Source organism: Raphanus sativus, chromosome 8 (assembly GCF_000801105.2).
Source record: "Raphanus sativus cultivar WK10039 chromosome 8, ASM80110v3, whole genome shotgun sequence".
NCBI lineage: Eukaryota > Viridiplantae > Streptophyta > Magnoliopsida > Brassicales > Brassicaceae > Raphanus > Raphanus sativus.
In genome coordinates, this window is record NC_079518.1 from 6,771,958 (window position 1) to 6,790,809 (window position 18,852).

Below are 18,852 nucleotides of genomic sequence, written 5' to 3' on the forward strand. Positions count from 1 at the left end.
TGACCCTATGGAGAGACAACTCCACATTAAGGTCTGAAGTCCCGGGACTTCTAGCACAAGCGAAGCATACCCAAATTACTTTGGATTTGATATGGCAGGAAGCGACGTTTTGGGTACCGCTCCGTAGAGGTGACCTAGATGTTGGAAGAGGAATTACTTTCACAGGGGGAGAGAAGCATCGGCGTGCTAGTGTAGTCGCTAGAGAACCGAGCACTACACGACGCCATCTCTGAATCGAACTGTAGCCGGAGCAACAGATTCGCATACCACCATAAGACAGAGAACCTTCACCAACTGAATCACCAACGGAGAGGAAGATGGACATGGCGGGAGAATCGGATGTGAGCCCTCTCACAGCACCGAACGGCGCCGGAGAGGCGTGACGGAGACGAAGATCGAAGTCGAAGAGAACTAGGTTTGAGAGAAAATAATTGGGGGCGCGTTACGTTACGCGCTGCACCGATTTAATTGAGTGGATTTGCTTTATACCTGAGTTAGAATATGTTACGTTGCAATCTAGCAACATGTCTTCAATCTACCTACAGCTAGATAACAATATATAACTTTAACTCTATGTTGTATCTTACATAATTTTTGTGTCATAGAGTTCTAATCTTTTACCTTATGTGACGCCTAAGGAAGAATATATTTCCCACGTATTGTACTGTGTTATGGGTGGGTTAGGATACATATTCTAGTCAAATCCGAAACATATGAAAACTTTCATATTCAGTTATAGATGTTTCCTAAATATATCTTAAAAATCTGATTCTCTTGATTCGATAAGTTTTAGATTCATATTTTATTTTATCATGATCATTTTAGGTTGTGTTTAAATCCAAAAATCTGGGGCCGTTTTGTAAAGAGCCACAAGTTCAGGGACCTTTTTGAAAAAAGCCAATAATTGGCCATTGGAGCTCACGAAAGCTTTCTTTTTGCCGGATACGTAGTTGACGATGCAGCGAGCCTGATACAGTGAAAGGGAGAAGGAGGTCACAAGATGAACACGACAACGAGTCCTAATTCCGACGAAGGTGGAAGAGCTTGCCATATGACCTTGGCGGAGATGTGAAATCGCGGAGGAGCCACGGTGGCTAAGAGACACGACGGTGAAACTCCTGACGCTTACCAGAGCACGCCGCAGTGAAGACGGAGTTCGTGGTGGCTGAGCAATTGCCAATTGCAATGTATGAAAGAGCACGAGGATGAAGAAGACCCAACGCGGATGTGAGACGTTGCGAGCACTCTACGGCGGAGAAGAGAAGAACACGATGCTATTTCTTTTGTCTATTTTTCTTTTAACTTTTTATTATTTTAACATTTAAAATCAATTACGAAAATTATAAATTATTATGATAATTCAACTTAATTGATAAACTAAGGGTATTATGGTATTTAAAGGAAATCAAAATCATATTTTCTTAAAATATCTTCTATAAATCCTAAAATGACAAACTCAAGATGAAAATGTCCCTTTTTCCAATTTTGTCATTTTAAAATTTATTCGTTTAGACATAATTGCATCATCATCTAAATTCAACATCTATAATATGTAGAACATCTTAATACCCTTTAATGTAGAGTTTGAAAATATAAAAAACACCCTTTAAAAGATATAAGTTTCAAAAGACCTATAATACCCTTTTAATACAAATATAAAATATTAATTAAATTAGTTTTTATAATTAATATTTAATCATAAAATTGTATTTTCCCGCCAAAATTGAAAAAAATCTAATTTTCATGTCGAAACTTAAAATCGCATTTTCCCGTCAGTCATATAATGGTGCTGTCTCATCAAAACCGTAAAATTTCGTTTTCTCACCAAAACCGTAAAATTTTATTTTTTTGCCTAAAATGTAAAATCACATTTTCTGTCAAAACCATAAAATGGTATTTTTTTTTACCAAAATCGGAAAATTATATTTTCTGCCAAAACTGGTAAATCATGCTTTTCCGCCATCTGAAAATCTTTCATTATCGAATAGCTAAATAAGCAGGTTTCCATGTATATACAAACAAACTAGGATATAACCCGCGCCTTGCGCGGAGTGATCATGCTCAAAAAGAAAATTGGGATATATAGATTAACATATACAAACTTTAAAAAATTAAAATTTTACGGTTCTCTTTTTATTACTTTTATTTATTGTTTAAACTATGTATTTCATCAATATGTTGTGTAATTAGAGATCGGTTGCGGATAAAACCCGCCCCGTTCACCCGCTAACCCGCGGGTTTAAAAACAATTTGGTCAAAAAATCTAACCCGCATTACCCGCAAGCAAGTAATTTTGTACCCGCACCTGCCCCGCTTTATTTCCCGGGTTTAAACTTTTTTAATAATTATTTAATTTAGTTAGTATAAAAATAATATAAAGAATATATTTATAATTAACATTGTGTATATTTTACGTAATATTAAAATTATTTTTATTAAATTCTTGATTTTTTTTTTTAAAACATTTACTTTTTCTACTAAAAAATCAATTTAAAAAAAATACATATATATATATAAATATAATTCATGATCCACACCCGTGAAATGATTTTATTTTCATATTGATGGACCCGCATCCGCCCTGCAGCTGGTCAAATGGGGCGGGTCTTGCGGGTTTAAACTTATATTCTCAGGCCTAGTAATAGGGATGTGTGTAAAATATTGTGAATCGTAAACACTGAAGTAAAATTTTACAAATATAAATATTAATTATACTTTGGACCATAATAATCTATGATTCAAATTAAGCCTATTTTTAATAGTGTTATCTATGTTTCCACACAACATTATATTTTCTTTTTACTATTATACTTATTTCCAAACATTTTCAAAAGGTATTTCTAATTTAATAAGATGTTGTAAAAAAGAAAAAAATTAATAAGATAAATTCCAAACTAAATTATATTTTTTATTACTATTTTTATTTTCAAACATTTCCAAAAGAAATTTCTCCTTTAAAATATAGATGTTCCAGTCTTGTGGCAGAATGGTTGGTTTGGTCCACTTAAATTCCAAAAATTATCAAAAAAATATTCATTTCGTATACTTTATAGTACTCACTGACATACACACAAAAAATTCAAATAAAGATTAAGTTTAATTTCTGAAACTATAAGACCCACTATTTTAAAAGCGTTCGTTAAATTTACACAAAATAAAAATCAATTTTGAAAGACCTTGACTGAGAAAAGGGTCAAATTGGCTGACTTGTTCCATCCTAACAGTAGCATGGATCTTATCCCTCTGATATAACAAAACAACATTCTTTAGTAGTTGGTTTAGATAATCAAACAATTAAAACGGAAATAAAAAATACTCTAGGTTTTCAGTATGTTTACTTTGGATCCGACCAAAACCATCTATTTTTTCTTTCTCACAGCACTGGAATATTGTTTACAAAGACGAAAAATTTTCACCTTCACTTTCCACGTAGATTCGAAAGGCTTCAAATTATAAACAAAATCAAGACCAGCAATTTTAGGCTTGCGTGGTTTAAATAAAAAGTTTAGATGTAGTTGTGTTCTAGGACTGAGAACAAAGTCTCATTTATATAGTAAACACAAACATTAGTAAACAAATAATTGATATTAAAGAATAAGGAAGGCGTTATCTCGTCAATCCCGTTAGCAATAATTACGACATATGATTGTGAATTTCTATTGTATATTTTGAAAATTACATGAAATTACAATACCAAATATCAATGAGTGTACGCGATGATAGTCATAAATCCTCAATTCAAATAATTATCATAATTTTTAGTAAGGATCTATAATAGGAAACAAATAACGAAAACATAGGTAATCAAATAAACGTTATATTAGGATATTGAATATCAATGAGTGTACGTAATTCAATTTGTTAACACAATTTTTTGTAAGAATCTATAATAGGAAACAAAACCGAAATACTGTATTAGGCAACAAAAAAAACGAAAAAAGCAATTAAAGCTATTGTCGCGAATAAGTGGGGTGGATTCTCTATACTTAATGCTAATTATATATAGTTACGCAATATTTGATTAAGTCATGCCATAAATAGTATATATTGTGACAGCTTTATAGGTAGAAATGATTGCGTGATTGATGGATTTTTCTATTGTATGTTTTTGAAAATCACCAGTGATAGTAATTAGTAATTGTATAATAAATCATATAAAAAATCAAACTACTTAAAATAGATAAAAATCAATCCACATGAAAATATGTAAACACATAAAAAAATAGCCTTTCATCAAAAAAATAAATCACATAAAAATGTTGATGTAGAGAAATAAGACATGTTTAGTATTATATTGTATTCATTTTTACCGAGAAGATAATGATATACATATTCAACCATCCTACACTTAAATTGATAATATGACCCCTGATAAACTTTGGACCAAGGGTGGATCTCAAATTTATATTATAAATTGAAACCTATTAATAATAGGCTATTATGTAATATAAAATGATCTCTCATTTCTTAAAAAGATAACACATTCGTAGTATATCTTCTCCTGAATTCCGAAATGTAAAACAAAATCTAAATGATAACTTTATGAATCATGATGGTTGTCCCTATGTTGTCGCTATAGGGGAAGATAAACGAAAAAATATATTCTATGTAGAGAAATCATAACTTATACATTGTTTTTATTTTCTTGTATTCAAAATAACAAAATAATATTAGTGTGACAAATATTTTATCGTGATAGACATATGTTGTGAATATGACCACGTAAACTTAAGTTGATAATATACAGTCTTATTAAATGAATGTAGCTACGTTATCTAAATAATATGATACAACATAATATAATAGATGAGAGTTTGACCAGTGGCATATCTCGTAAATAGTCTAGTTTAATAAGGATTTTTATAAAAGAAGGCTGAAAATGAATGTCAAGATGACATGTCATCATAATGGCAACATTGTAATAAGTTTACTCATTGAAGGTTATATTTTTTAATTGCTTCCTTTTTAATAATAAGGGGATTCTTAATTTTACAGTAAAAGCTCTATATATTAATAATGTTAAGACTTTGATAATTTATTAATTTACAGAGTTATATATGAATTTACAAGAAAATCCTTTTTTGATTTGTATATTTTTGAATATGTTTTAAAGTAAAAATAATAATAATAATTTATTTTACGGGTATATGTATTAATTAAGTTTTATAGAAAAAATTATATTATTCTTATTCGATTATTTGGTATATAAAAACATATACATTAAATGTAAAAAATTTAGGTGTAAAATGAAAAATAACATCGTTATTATTTAGAAAGTTTTATATAAAAAAAATATAGACTTTAATATGAATTAAAAGAAATTATAAAATATTATTTATATGAATATAAACTTTTATATCTTAATTATTAATTTATGTTTGTATTGAGACCATATATTTATATGAATGTTTTCAAAAAATATTATCTTATCGAATTAAATTATTTATACACTGATATAATTCAAAACTACTAAAATTTATTAACTTAATGTGTTTATTAATTTATCGAAATTATTTTTGGAGTTTCTACTGTATTTAAAATACTCTTTTAGTATTTCAAAATCACTTAAAATCCAAAATAAAAACATGATAAACTTTGTTTAAACTTCAATGGTTTATAGCTAAACTAGTATAATGCCGTAATTTACTGTTTTAAAAATTATTTGATTACCGTCATAAATTTTAATCAGAATAATTATTACTTCAAAATAATATATGAAAATCATATAATTTAGAGTTGCCTGCACTTAAAAAAACGGTTGAAGTATTAGAACAAGAACATATTATTATAAAATGGATACATATTTGTAATATATTTCAAAAATAAACAATGTATACGCAAAATATATAATATAGTTAAAAATACTATATTTGAGACCTTAATTTATTTGATATTTATTACTGAGTATTAAACACTTCATTTAATTTAATTTGTTTTTTAAAGGACTGATTTAATGTACATTTAGATATGTAAATCTAATAAATTTATTTCCTTTTTATTTTACAGTTTAAAACTATTCATTTAAATTTTATGTTAATTCACCTAAAATCTTATTTTAAAATCACACATTTAAACAAATTAACCCACCATTTTTATTTAATACTGTGTTGAATTTATACGATTAAAATTTACAACTTTTATTGGATTTTTATAATGCTATTAATGAATTGTCTAGAAATAATTAATCAAATTCCAAACACAAAAAATTAGAGTAAACACCTTTGGATTCAGAAATGCAAGTTCCTGATGCATCCAGAAATAGTTTTGTGATAGAACTCAATTGCAGTGGTGAATACTAAAAAATAATTGTTCTAGAAAAAGAAACATCAATCAACAAATCAAACAAAGTATTTAAGAGTGGAACACATGCAAACCTTTTTTTGCAAGGCCAAAACCTGATTCTTGTCTTTTTGACATGACTTCAAATTTTATGTAGAGAAATTCTTGGGTTCACCCAACCAATAGAATTTCGTTATTTCATATTGAGTATCTTTTAAAAAAATAAACAAAATATTGCCAAATTATATTAATATTTTAAACTAAAAAATAAAAATTAATATTAATTGCAAACAAAAATACATTTTAGAAAAATATATTTTTAATACCGTCAGTCAAACACTAAACCCTAAACCCTAAATCAAAAACCCTAAACCCTTGGATAAACCCTAAACCCTTGGTAAATCCAAAATGGTTGGATAAATTCTAAATCCTACGGTTTAGGATTTATCCAAGGGTTTATGAATTACCCAAGGATTTATGAATTACCCACGGGTTTAAGGTTTAGTATTTAGGGTTTAGGGTTTAGGGTTTAGGGTTTTGCTGATTGTGTTAAAAATATTTTTTTTAAAAAATCCAAATATTTAGGATTTATCCAAGGGTTTACCATGGATTTAAGGTTTATGATTTAAAGTTCAGAGTTTAGGGTTTAGTGTTTTGCTGACGGTATTTTAAATATAAAATCTTTTTTGCGACTACTATTATTTTATATTTATTTTTTATTTTAAAAACATAATAACATTTGACAATATTTTGTTTCTTTTTTTTAAAAAGATATTGAATATGAAATAACGAAATCTTATTGGTTGGGTGAACCTAAAGGTTTCGCTTTAGGGGTGAACCCAAGTATTTCTCTTTTCTGTATATGAGTTTAGTTATGGGATTTTTTTTTCTGAAAAAGGATTTTAATTAATTATGGTATTTCCAGGAGAATAATTTTGTTTATGCTCCATTACATATTTCCAAATCGTTAACTCCAGGGTCTGTAAATCAACATATAGAGAAAACTTCTAAACTAACTATACTGAAATCATCTAAAATCAAAACTCTTAAGAATCAAAGTACTAGTATCAGCCTCTTCCCATAATTTCACGGTATCTATTTTGGATTTTGTTGATAATGGATTTTGCAGTGTTAATTCATACCAAAACTAAAAGACGTTTTCAATTGCTGCAGAAGAATATGTGAAGAATCTTAGAGGTCAAAATCGATAATGGAGATGATAATAAATTAGGAAAGATAGCAGAAAGTAAATAAGTAGATTAAACTTTATATAAGAAAAATGGTTTGAAATCGTGATAATTTAACATTGAACGTGAATGTGATATTTGAGAAAAGTTAGGATGAAGTTGCTGAATATTAGAGATGCAAATTTTATTTTAATCAATTTTTTCAAAAATCATTTTCCATATGCTAAAATTTGATTTGTTAAGTGACTTGTGATTTAGTTTATAAAGGATGTGATTTTCACGAGAATAATTTTGTTTATGCTCCATCCCATCTTTCTAAATCATTAACTCTAGGGTCTGTAAATCAACATATAGAAAAAACTTCTAAATTAGCTATACTGAAATCATATAAAATCAACACTCCTAAAAATCAAAGTATTAGTATCAGCTTCTCCCAATAATTCCACTGTATCTATTTTAGATTTTGTTGATAAATAAAAGAAGTTTTGAATTACTGCAGAAGAATATATGAAGAATCTTAGATATCAAAATTGATAATGGAGATGATAATAATTTAGGAAAGATAGCAAAAAGTAAATTAGTAGATTAGAATTTAAATAAAAAGAGGATTTGAAATAGTGATAATTTAACACTGCAAAATATCGGATATCCATTCGGGTTAGGTGCGGATCTATTCGGGTTTCGGATTTTTGGGGTCAAAGATTTCAGCTTCATTCGGGTATTTCTAAATTTCGGTTCGCGTACAGTTGGGATCTTTGCGGGTTCGGTTCGGGTTATCCATTTAAATTCTTTTTAAAATTTTAAAATTCATTATATACTTTAAATTTCTAAAAATCTATAAATAAAATAATATATTTTATAAATAAATTTGAATAACAAATGTCAAAATACCTAAACTTAAAGGGAAAATGAGCTTTTAAATCCCCAATTATTTGAAATCAGCACTTTTAATACTCAACTATCTCTTGCGTAGATTTAATCCTGAAGTTATTGTTGACTGCGCAAAATCAGACTTTAAAAAGTCAAAATTAATTACTACACAAAAAATGAATTCCAATTAAATAAAATATTGATTTGGCTTTCAAAAACCTAGAAATCTTTAAAATCGATGCAATCTGAGTGATTCCAAGAGAGAACAAGCGAATATTGTTGTTAAAGAAAGGTATCATATTTTTTATTTTCAGTGTCAAAAGTTTTATATTCTCACTGGAATTTTCTTTATATCATCGAAAATTATCTGAACTCGACGAAAATCTCTTCCATCATCCTACATAATTTATTTTAAGAATTTATGGGTTTTAAATGTTAAACCGATCGATTTTTCTAATTATAATTCATGTAATAACTAATTTTGACTTTTGTTATGTCTGATTTTGCGCAGCCAACAATAAATTTAGGAATAAATTTGCGCAAGTGATAGTTGGGTATTAAAAGTGATGATTTCAAGTAGTTGGGGATTTAAAAGCCCATTTTCCCTAAACTTAACATATAAATTAGTTTGGTTTGAACATTTGGATAGAAAACCAATAGATTGTTTAAGTATTTTTGGGTGTTTTGAATATTGTTTAGCTATTTAAGACATTTGCTTTTGACTTTTTGTATATCTTTTCAAGTATTTTGGAAAATATAAAAGTATCTTATATATTTTTAATATTTTTAATTTACATTAAATCTAAAAATAATTAATATATTTAGGTATATATATCTATTTTGGATACATTCGAGTACCCAAAATATTTCGGCTCGGGTCGAATTCGGTTTCGGATCTATATACCAAAATTTTGAACCCATTCGGATATTTAATGAATTTTGGTTCGGATTCGGTACTACTTTTCGGAACGGGATTGGTTTAGTTTTTCGAATCCGGGTTTTTTGCCCAGCCCTAAACGTGAATGTGTTATTTGAGAAAAGTCAGGATGAATTTGCTGAAAATTAAAGATGAAAATTTTATTATAATCAATTTTCTTAATCAAAAAACATTTTCCATTTGTCAAAATTTGCTTTGTTAAGTAACTTGTGTTTTAGTATATAAGGGTACTAAAAATAAACATAAAAATCAGCATTTGATTTAGTTATTTAACTTTCAAATATTAATTTCTGGCATTGGTCTATTTCTTTGAATACTTATTTGAATTCGAAATTTAAGGATTTTCGAAATTTGAGTACTTTTGTATTTTTTTTAATTTTTTGGGTCCTAGGTGTTTTCAAGTAGCCGCTTGGAATTGGATTGGATCCGGATAATAATACCGAAGCTAGCGTGCTACAAAATCTGTCCAACTACTTTTACATGTTTGATTGAGTTGGATCAAATTTGTCTGGGAGTTTTCAGTTCAGATATCATATCTGGTTCACTTACTAACCGGGGAACAAGTAAAACGATGGCGTAGGCTTGATGTTTTTCCTAACTGGGCTAAAGGCCCAAACTTCTATAAATGGGCTTTAAACGACGTCTTTGAACCCAATATGCAGAAATTAAAGCTACACAAATTTGTATCTGCCGCGAGGTTTTTGGCGGAGGAGAGATGTTTCCCGACGGTTCGCCTCTTACGGTGGCGATGGAGGAGGAAGAGTATACTGCCATATCCATGGATGTAGAAGAGTCTCCGCCTCCACCGATTACACCGAGAGACCCGCCGAAAATACAACGGCTAGAAGAGTCAGTGGTGAACCGCATCGCAGCTGGCGAAGTAATCCAGCGTCCAGTTTCGGCCGTTAAGGAGCTCGTCGAGAACAGCCTCGACGCCGACTCAACCTCCATAAGCGTCACTGTTAAGGACGGTGGATTGAAGCTAATTCAAGTCTCCGACGATGGTCACGGCATTAGAGTAAGATGATTCAATTTTTCTGGATGTGGAGAAAAAAAATAAAAAAAAAAAAAATAAAAAAAATAAATAAAATCAACTTAAAAAAAAAAGGAAAAATGATTCAATTTGTTGTTCTTGTTTCTTCTTGTTAGCGTGAAGACTTACCGATTCTATGCGAGAGACATACAACGTCGAAGCTGAGCAAGTATGAAGATTTGTTCTCTCTTAGTTCGATGGGTTTTAGAGGAGAGGCACTTGCTAGTATGACTTACGTTGCTCATGTTACTGTTACCACCATTACCAAAGGCCAGATTCATGGTCACAGGTCTTGAACATTGATTTATTATTATTAAACATATGTTTTCTTCTGCTCAATTTTGTTATTAATTATAGAATTTGCAATTTCTGTTTCTGTTTCAGAGTGTCTTACAGAGATGGTGTTATGGAGCATGAACCAAAGGCTTGTGCGGCTGTCAAAGGAACGCAGATAATGGTAAAAAGTTATCAAATTGAGTGGGAGAAGTTTCTTTTGTCAGTAACTTTATTATGTTCTGTGTGTTTAGGTGGAGAATTTGTTCTATAATATGATTGCTAGAAGGAAGACACTTCAGAACTCTGCTGATGATTATGGAAAAATAGTGGATTTGCTGAGCCGGATGGCCATTCATCACAATAACGTTAGCTTCTCTTGTCGGAAGGTTGGTAATACTTACTAGTAACTAGACTAGTCTACCCTTTTTGTTAAGCTTTAATGATTGCTTTCTCGCCAGCATGGAGCTGTCAAGGCTGATGTTCACTCTGTGGTGTCGTCTTCAAGGCTTGATTCAATCAGATCAGTCTACGGTGTGTCAGTTGCGAAGAACTTGATTAAAGTAGAAGTCTCCTCCGGTGAATCCTCCGGTTGTGCTTTTGATATGGAAGGTTTCGTATCCAATTCGAACTATGTTTCTAAGAAGACCATATTGGTGCTTTTCATTAATGGTGAGGACTTTCTTTCCTCAATAGAAATGAATATTTATATCTGCAATAGTCCATTGTTCTTATATAGTTAATTGGTTACAACAGATAGATTGGTGGAATGTTCAGCTTTAAAAAGAGCCATTGAGATTGTTTATGCTGCAACATTACCAAAAGCATCGAAACCTTTTGTCTACATGTCGATCAATTTGCCACGTGAACATGTTGATATCAATATTCACCCAACAAAGAAAGAGGTAGTTGCTTTCCTTCATTTATACTAGTTTTGAGGCAGCTGCTATTTCTGTGATAAGATCGTGTATTTACTGCTTTAAAGGAATTCCTTATTTGTACATCAAATGATATAAATGGTTTTGGTCTAGCGCAGGTAAGCCTTTTAAACCAGGAAATCATGATCGAGATTATACAGTCAGAGGTTGAACAGAAATTAAGGAACACAAATGATACTAGGACGTTTCAAGAGCAGGTATGCGTGCAAAAGAACTTTAAGCATTACTTTTATTGGAGGTTAAGAACATTTATAAGTGTTCCTTCATGCTACAGAAAGTGGAGTACATTCAATCTACGTTAAAATCCTCGAGAAGTGACACTCCAGTTTCTCCGCTGCCTTCTGGTACTGAATCATTTGGCTGCGTTGAATACCTTTATTGCCAAAAACCTTTTCCCGTTGCATACTCTTTTGTCCCTTTTCACTTCATAGATCAGCTTGTTCTATTCTCTCTAACTAGGACAAAAAACACCGAAAGTTCCTGTTCATAAAATGGTGAGAACGGATTCATCAGATCCAGCTGGAAGGCTACATGCGTTTTTGCAACCCAAGCCCAATAATCTACCTGACGAGGTTTCTAGTTTAAGTGCAGTAAGGTAAGACTCACTTGATACGACATATATCATTTCATATTAACAAAATTTGATCTTCTTTACCGTAGATATTCTTTTATTGATTATATGCGTTACGCTTCATTATGATCCAGGTGATAATATTATTTGTCTTGCAGGTCTTCTATTAGACAAAGAAGAAACCCAAAGGAGACTGCTGATCTTTCTAGTGTCCAGCAACTTCTTTCTGGAGTTGACAGCTGCTGCCATCCAGGTTGCTTGCTCGGCGATTTTACTCTTCTGAACATAACCTTCTTTTAAACCAATCCTTGTTACTGATATTCATGAATGGATATGAATACTCTGTTAGGTTTGCTGGAGACTGTTAGGAACTGCACATATGTTGGAATGGCAGATGATGTTTTCGCTTTAGTTCAGTATCAAACACATCTATATCTAGCAAATGTGGTGAACCTCAGGTATTATTCTTCAGATTTAAATGATTGACGTAGGATATTATACTGTGTCAATATAGGAGTCTGCACGAAGTCTATTGAAAGCTCATACCGTATACCATCTTATTGGAATTTGCAGCAAGGAGCTCATGTATCAGCAAACCCTTCGTCGTTTTGCTCATTTTAATGCAATACAGCTTAGCGATCCAGCTCCTCTGTCTGAGTTGATACTATTGGCTCTGCAAGAGGAGGATCTCGATCCTGAAAATGACGAAAAGGATCATCTGAAAGAAAGAATCGCTGAAGTAAGTTCTCTCTGCATCGTTAATTTCTGTTATCACCTATTCCTTCTACTCAACTTGTAAACAAGTTCATGAGGCTTGTAATGTTTCGGTTTTATATACAGATGAATACAGAACTCCTTAAAGAACAAGTGGAAATGTTAGAGGAGTATTTCAGCGTTTTCATTGATTCCGATGGGAATTTGTCACGGCTTCCGGTCATACTCGACCAGTACACACCTGACATGGATCGTGTTCCTGAGTTTTTACTATGCTTGGGAAATGATGTGAGTTCTGAATCAAAGATGTTGCTGATCCGAGGAACAGTGGGTTCTAATGTCTCCCTAACGTGCTATTTAGGTTGAATGGGAAGATGAGAGGGCTTGCTTTCAAGGAGTTTCTGCAGCTATTGGGAATTTTTACGCCATGCATCCTCCTCTTTTGCCAAACCCATCTGGGGACGGTGTTCGGTTCTATACCAAGACAAGTGAGAAGAGCCCTCAGGAGAATCCAGCTTTGGGTATTTTACCTTTTTGCTTTTGGTTTTCTGCCTATGAAAAGGAAGTGGGGATCTAATTTCAGATTGAACTGTTGCAGGGGGTAACGTCGAGATGGAGTCGGTTCTTGACCAAGACCTTCTCTCAGATGCTGAAAACGCATGGGCACAACGTGAATGGTCAATCCAACATGTGCTGTTTCCGTCTATGAGATTGTTCTTGAAACCACCAGCCTCTATGGCTTCAAATGGAACTTTTGTTAAGGTTACCATTTTGTTAATCTCCAATAGAAGTTTCACATGTTTACATAAAGTCTAGAAAATCAAATCTCACAAACACATTAATCACATTGTTTTTACTCTTTTGCAGGTAGCATCCCTTGAAAAGCTGTACAAGATCTTCGAACGGTGCTAATGGAATTCCATTTGTGCTAACTATGTTTACAGACCCTTAATAAAATACTAGAACCAGTTTATGGTTAAACCAAACCGTGGCACGCATGGATATCAACCATAATCATCAAACTTGTGACTTAGTTTTGTCCACTGAAAAAAAAGTAGATAGATTACTTGTTAGACCTTGTCTGGCATGAGGCGTTCAAACGACCGCTCACCAGAATCTTTGTCCTTAGTTTGGGAAGTCTCTTGGACGTGCTTTCCAAGTGTGGACCGAACAGAAGCAGCTTGAAAAGATAAAGACATAGATATGGCCCGCCGAAGTGTTTGTCGTCCCTGAGCCAAACTGCGTCTTTCGCTTCCAACACTTCCGCTTCTGTAGCCCTGTCTCGAGCTCCTGGCTTGAGGTAAGGCCATGTGGCTTCTCCTTATCGGATTGATCAAGCCAACCAATTGCCTTTGCACCTCATCGGGTAACTGCAGTGTGAATCGTTCTAGGTTCTCGCCAAGTTGAACCACTGAACGTCCCGTCGAACGAGATCTAGGGACGAATATCTCAGCCATACGCCAGCTAGCCGATAAACCTGTAGATCTCGATCGAGGTGTTGTATAATTTGCATCGTTATTACTTGTCAAGCTTATGTCGTTAGGGGATCCTTGAACACCGCTTTGTGCATTTCCCGTTTCAAGATCCATACTCGGATAAGGAAAGCTCTCACCAGGTTTCAGAGACAGATTTGCACGACAGACCGGACATGTAGACCGAGAAGAGAGCCAGACATCAATGCAGTTAGCATGGAAAGTGTGGCTACAGGGAGGCATCCAACGTAGCGTTTCTTCATCCTCAAACTCGTTTAAACAAATTGCACATTCCACCCCGCCTTTGCCTATCTTGAGCCCTTTAATCTCTGAGTAAAGGAAAAACGGGAAGGACTCGATGATGTCTTTGTCGAGCCCATGCCTTTCTCTAGTGTGCAGCACTTGACGGCTTTCGGCTTCAATCTCTGCACTCTGGCATGCATAGAAGAAGCAGCAACCGATTATACTAAAGAGGAAGAAGGAAAGCAAAACGATTCCAATTACTGATTCCGCCGTGACCTTGGATTCTGGTTCTTGCTGTTGCTGGCAGGTTGCGTTAGGCAAGAACTGGAAAATGAAAAGCGGCAATAACACACATAAAACGAACCTATGGGTGAGATATCTCGTGAAGATAGTCATAATGTGAACGGCTCTTTCGCTGATCACTTGAGCTCCAAGTTTCCGTGTAGAGCGAGATGAAGAAGAAGTTATACTGCACGATTATGATTCGTGGATCAATAAGTTCTCGTCGTCACGACAACAAATATAGTATTAGATATGTAGATCAATTAGATTTGTTTTGGTCGCTGACTTTGAATAAGTCCCTGGGTTCACCGTAGACGTCAAACAAGTAGAGTTCACTCGTTCCATCTATATTAGCTTGTTGACTACGCATGGAAGACCATTTCGGAGAGCTTTTGGCCTAATCATACGTCAACAATTTTCTTTTTTAAAAGGTTCTAATTTTTTCCTTTATCTATATACACCAGTTGATAGAAAAACTGAAATAAAATAAAGTAATGTAAAACAATCCTTACGAAAGGTATACCAAATAGTTAAATCGATCGACAGAGGGAAGAAAATTGATTTCAATGAGTTGCCTTTGTTGTTACGCTATATTGGCATGTTGCACAAGGAGCAATGGCTGAAATGACCCTCGAAATGAAAATGCATCTTCGAACTTATCTCATGACCATCGGTGTTCAATGTCTCGTTCTTTAACCACTAAACCGGACAAATTCATCCGATTGAAAAAGCGGACTTTAGAAGCAAAACGCCACCCGGATCCGCAAGTTATAGCATCCAAAGATGTGGACTCTTACTGCCGGTTATGACTTTTTTTCCCGAACACTGGGATGTAGAAGCTCTACCACATACAATCTTCAGATAAACTTCTCCGGTTAGTTGTAAACTTCGGTATGTGTTGTCGCCGAGAACCGGGAAACGAACCGCTTTGTGCTTGTCGTTGTTTCCCTCCTCCGTTTATTCCACCGCCTTGTGAAGAGATAGATCAATGGCGGAGGAGTAGCCTTGCCTAGAGGTGTCAAGTCGATCTGGCCGGGCCTGCCCCGGTCTGGTCCGAAAATATTTTAGGACCTAGAATTCAAAGCCCGGTCCTGCTTTTATAGCGCTATAATGCTTTTTGGGGTTTCAAAAAATAAATTGTCATGTCACTTTTATTATTTAACATGTGAATTTTTAGGACCAGTCGGGTTCAGACTGCGGATTTCGATTCTAATTGACATGTCTAGTTGTATAACCTAAAAGTTAATGATATAATATAGCCCGACCAATAATTATCTGCCAATTTTAAAACCACCCATGAAAATAATAATTCTGTTTTTAACCAATCAATTGGATTAAAACGTAAATTCGAATTGGATGGGATACGAATAAACATAAACATGTCAGATTCAGACTTCCTAATAGGCTTTCTAAATCTGCGGATTCGAATTGATAGTTTATTTTTCACATCGAGAGATAACACAAAAAAAAAGAACTTACGATTAAAGATTGGAGGAAATCGGCAAGAGCTTCAGGTGATGATTGTTCCCATTAATATTTAGTTTTAGTTTTTGGTTTTTAGATTTTTGGTTTTAGATTTTAGTTTTTGGTTTTAACTTTTAAGTTTTGGGTTTTAGGTTTTCGTTTTTAGTTTTTACATTTTGGTTTTGATGTATTCTTAGTTCTTAAAAAAATAATCAATACATTGTTTTGAAAAATAAAATAAAATAGCAATAAAATATTTAAAAATTACAATTAAAATTTATGAAAATATAACGTTGTTATTTAAAAAACATTACCATGTTTTAAATTATTTTATTTTTAAAGTATTAAAAATATAAATTATAAAATATCTATAAATTAGAGAAAATTAATATTTTAAAATTTTTGAGACTATTTATAAATTTTATTACAGAATATATTTTTCATTTTTTAAACTTGAATGGATATTTTCAAATTAATATGATACGTTGTTGTTGTTTAGTGTGTGTAATAATTATTAAAATTATTCATTAATTTTATTTATAGAAATTAATAACTAACTATTTACATAAAATATTAAAGTTATCTATATTATCAAAAGTAAATTATTTTACATTAATGTTTAAATGCTAAAAATTTATGGGTATTTTATCTTTATAAATATATTATTTATTCAATTATTAATTAATTAAATATAGTGATTTACCAAAAACAAAACAAAATTCGTTTTTTATTCAAAACCCATAAAATTGTTTTTTTGGCTTTTTCACAAATTGGTTGAAATTTTGAAAAATTAGTTTTCCTAAATTTTAGGGAATCTAATTGTTAAAAAACTTGATTGGCAAATCAAATGGTTTTTACAAACATAAAAACTAAAAGCTAAAACTTAATTGGAAAAAATGGTTTTTAGAAAAACAAAAACTACAAACAGTCATGCTCTCAATTCAATTCGACAAATGTCTTGAATTGGCATTTAGGATTTAGGGTTTTTATTGAGTTTTAATCCACTGGTTTGTATTTATTGTAACTTCAACATATATATTACCATTATTTGTTGCATAATCCCAAATTATAAAATTGCTCCGTAATGGCTTATACAAAGGGGCTGGCACACCAAAAATATTGTCAGGGTTTATTGGTGGTGGTTGAAATTAAAGTTGTGAAGAATTATTGCCGACAAATCATTAGGGCTTGAAATTCCTTGTTTCAATTTTGGAGATTGATCTAAATCGTCTGAATAGTTTTAATTTACTGATTGGAAACCTTAATTCAGAAATTTCGATTATGATGAAAAAATGTAAACACAAAAATAAACTGAAAATAATTAAATGGGTCTCAAAATACAATACCAACTTTCATATAATTATATCTCCGTAAGGATAACGCCTTTGCATTAGTAATTTGTTTCAGCCTAACTTAAGAAACAAAGTTTTGTAAACCTACATGGAGTTACATTTTGATGATATATTAATACCCCCATCAATAACACTTTGACATATTTAATAATATCTTCCTTTCTAATCCTATATATATTAAGCTTCTTTCAACATCTAAGACCATCCTCCCATCATCTAAAAGTGTAACCAAATAAACACAAAGAAAAGTGGAAAAAGATTGATAAAAATGGAAAGCAAAGTGCTTTTCTCAATGATCTTAGTTGCATCATCTCTTTGGGCTGCAACTTTTGTCACTCAAGGAGTCGCTCAAGTGCAAACGTCAGCAACAATTCCTGGCATTTTTCCTGGTTTACCTATTGATTTCGTAAAATGTTGGTCGTCTCTTTTTAACGTTGAAGGATGTGTGCTCCAAATCTCCAATTCGATTCTTTCTGGCAAGTTTGAAAATCTCGAAGCAGCGTGTTGCAAGGCGTTCTCATCCCTAGATGCAAATTGTTGGCCTCAATTGTTTCCACTGAACCCATTCTTCCCACCTTTCCTCAAGGAAAATTGTGCTCACATCGTTCCCAACCCACCTACAGACAAGTGAAAAACTACACTTTTAGATCAGCCATTTATCATTTTACAAGTCTTTTATGTTATTGTCCCTTTCTTAGATAGAACAATATAATGAAATTTCTCAGTCACTTAATTTAACAAATCCTTTGGAGCTCTCTACCACAAAGATCCAAATTTTAATAAAATATGGTAACGCCTATGTTTTTCATCCCTCTTTTTTTTCATTTTTAACGGGTTGTTTATTTGAAAAGATTTTTTTTTCAAGAAAATTCAGTTTAACTAAGTGTTTCACCTAATATCAAATTGTTTCATACAAATCATCCATGTATTCAACGGTATCCCCGCATACATCATTTGCATCTAACTGTAGTACGGAGGAAAACTGAAAAGTATAGCCAGCTAAGACAACACGTTATTAGGATTGTAATATTGTTCAATGTACATGACCAAAACCTTTATTAAAACTTCTTTCACATTTTCTCACCAGTTCTAATATGAGAATAAATAAATTTTAGGGAACATAGAAAAATCACAATAGCTATATACCTTTCTGATCACAGCACAACCATCTGGCTAGTTAAAAGCGATAAAAGGAACAAAAAAAAAACAATTAACATATAAAACATATAGGAAAAAA

The 18,852-nt window shown here is 32.2% G+C and overlaps 3 protein-coding genes and 1 pseudogene across 3 annotated transcripts; 2 read left to right on the forward strand and 2 right to left on the reverse strand.

Moving 5' to 3' along the window:
- Positions 1-325, reverse strand: part of LOC130498827 (V-type proton ATPase subunit a3-like) — a 3,392-nt pseudogene extending 3,067 nt beyond the window's left edge.
- A 9,630-nt stretch (positions 326-9,955) lies between these two features.
- Positions 9,956-13,835, forward strand: LOC108844036 (DNA mismatch repair protein MLH1). The gene is made up of 16 exons (XM_018617229.2): positions 9,956-10,291; positions 10,423-10,595; positions 10,691-10,763; positions 10,834-10,968; positions 11,041-11,251; positions 11,336-11,484; positions 11,616-11,714; positions 11,792-11,861; positions 11,977-12,112; positions 12,247-12,341; positions 12,438-12,546; positions 12,662-12,827; positions 12,929-13,090; positions 13,164-13,323; positions 13,401-13,564; positions 13,670-13,835. The coding sequence occupies exons 1-16, from the start codon at positions 9,989-9,991 to the stop codon at positions 13,712-13,714; spliced, it is 2,250 nt and encodes a 749-aa protein (XP_018472731.1). The 5' UTR covers positions 9,956-9,988; the 3' UTR covers positions 13,715-13,835.
- A 34-nt stretch (positions 13,836-13,869) lies between these two features.
- On the reverse strand, positions 13,870-14,913 carry LOC108844037 (putative RING-H2 finger protein ATL37). The gene has a single exon (XM_018617230.2). It carries the CDS (start codon positions 14,911-14,913, stop codon positions 13,873-13,875), a length of 1,041 nt encoding a protein of 346 aa, XP_018472732.1. The 3' UTR covers positions 13,870-13,872.
- Positions 14,914-17,883: 2,970 nt separating this feature from the next.
- LOC108829691 (uncharacterized) lies at positions 17,884-18,267 on the forward strand. Its single transcript, XM_018603298.2, has one exon. It carries the CDS (start codon positions 17,884-17,886, stop codon positions 18,244-18,246), a length of 363 nt encoding a protein of 120 aa, XP_018458800.2. The 3' UTR covers positions 18,247-18,267.
- The last annotated feature ends 585 nt before the right edge of the window (positions 18,268-18,852 follow it).

Coding starts and splice junctions, on each gene's coding strand:
- LOC108829691 (XM_018603298.2), top strand. CDS start 17,884: ATGGAAAGCAAAGTGCTTTTCTCAATGATCTTAGTTGCATCATCTCTT.
- LOC108844036 (XM_018617229.2), top strand. CDS start 9,989: ATGTTTCCCGACGGTTCGCCTCTTACGGTGGCGATGGAGGAGGAAGAG. Junction 10,764..10,833: donor TCAAAGGAACGCAGATAATG/GTAAAAAGTTAT, acceptor CTGTGTGTTTAG/GTGGAGAATTTGTTCTATAA. Junction 10,969..11,040: donor TTAGCTTCTCTTGTCGGAAG/GTTGGTAATACT, acceptor CTTTCTCGCCAG/CATGGAGCTGTCAAGGCTGA.
- LOC108844037 (XM_018617230.2), bottom strand. CDS start 14,913: ATGACTATCTTCACGAGATATCTCACCCATAGGTTCGTTTTATGTGTG.